The sequence below is a fragment of the Merops nubicus genome, unplaced genomic scaffold (genome assembly GCF_000691845.1).
Source record: "Merops nubicus isolate BGI_N331 unplaced genomic scaffold, ASM69184v1 scaffold35193, whole genome shotgun sequence".
Taxonomy (NCBI): Eukaryota; Metazoa; Chordata; class Aves; order Coraciiformes; family Meropidae; genus Merops; species Merops nubicus.
The window spans coordinates 3815-4149 of record NW_008597465.1 but is presented as its reverse complement, the minus strand read 5'-3'; the positions used below and the strand labels follow the sequence as shown (position 1 = coordinate 4149).

The following is a 335-nucleotide window of genomic DNA, read 5'->3' as shown; positions in this document are numbered from 1 at the left end:
CCTTGTGCCACGGAGGATGCAGGGGTCTGGGATGGCCAGGAACAGATTGCAGCCCCCCAGCATGCAGGGCACAGCTGGGGCATCTGTCTTGGGCATTTCTCTTCCCCTCCCCTGCACCATGTAAGGACAGGGGAAGATGCTACTGCCCACCTGTATCCCCATGTCCAGGAGCCACTTGGTGGCCTGTGCCATGAGACACCACCACCACTGACTGGGCTTGACTCACCTTCCTCTCTCCTTGCAGGGCACAACGGGCTGGTGGCAGTGAGTACCAAGAGCTGGGTGTCGTCTCTTCTCTATCCCTGGGGGACAGCAGGGGTCCGACGGGCCTCCTC

The 335-nt window shown here is 61.5% G+C and overlaps 1 protein-coding gene across 1 annotated transcript in view; it reads left to right on the top strand.

Moving 5' to 3' along the window:
- Positions 1-244: 244 nt before the first annotated feature.
- Positions 245-335, top strand: part of PYROXD2 (pyridine nucleotide-disulphide oxidoreductase domain 2) — a gene marked incomplete at its 5' end in the record, with an annotated part of 3888 nt that continues 3797 nt past the window's right edge. The window contains one exon of the mRNA XM_008936712.1: positions 245-264. Within this exon, the coding sequence (XP_008934960.1) occupies positions 245-264 (20 nt within the window). The remainder of the gene's footprint in view (positions 265-335) is intronic.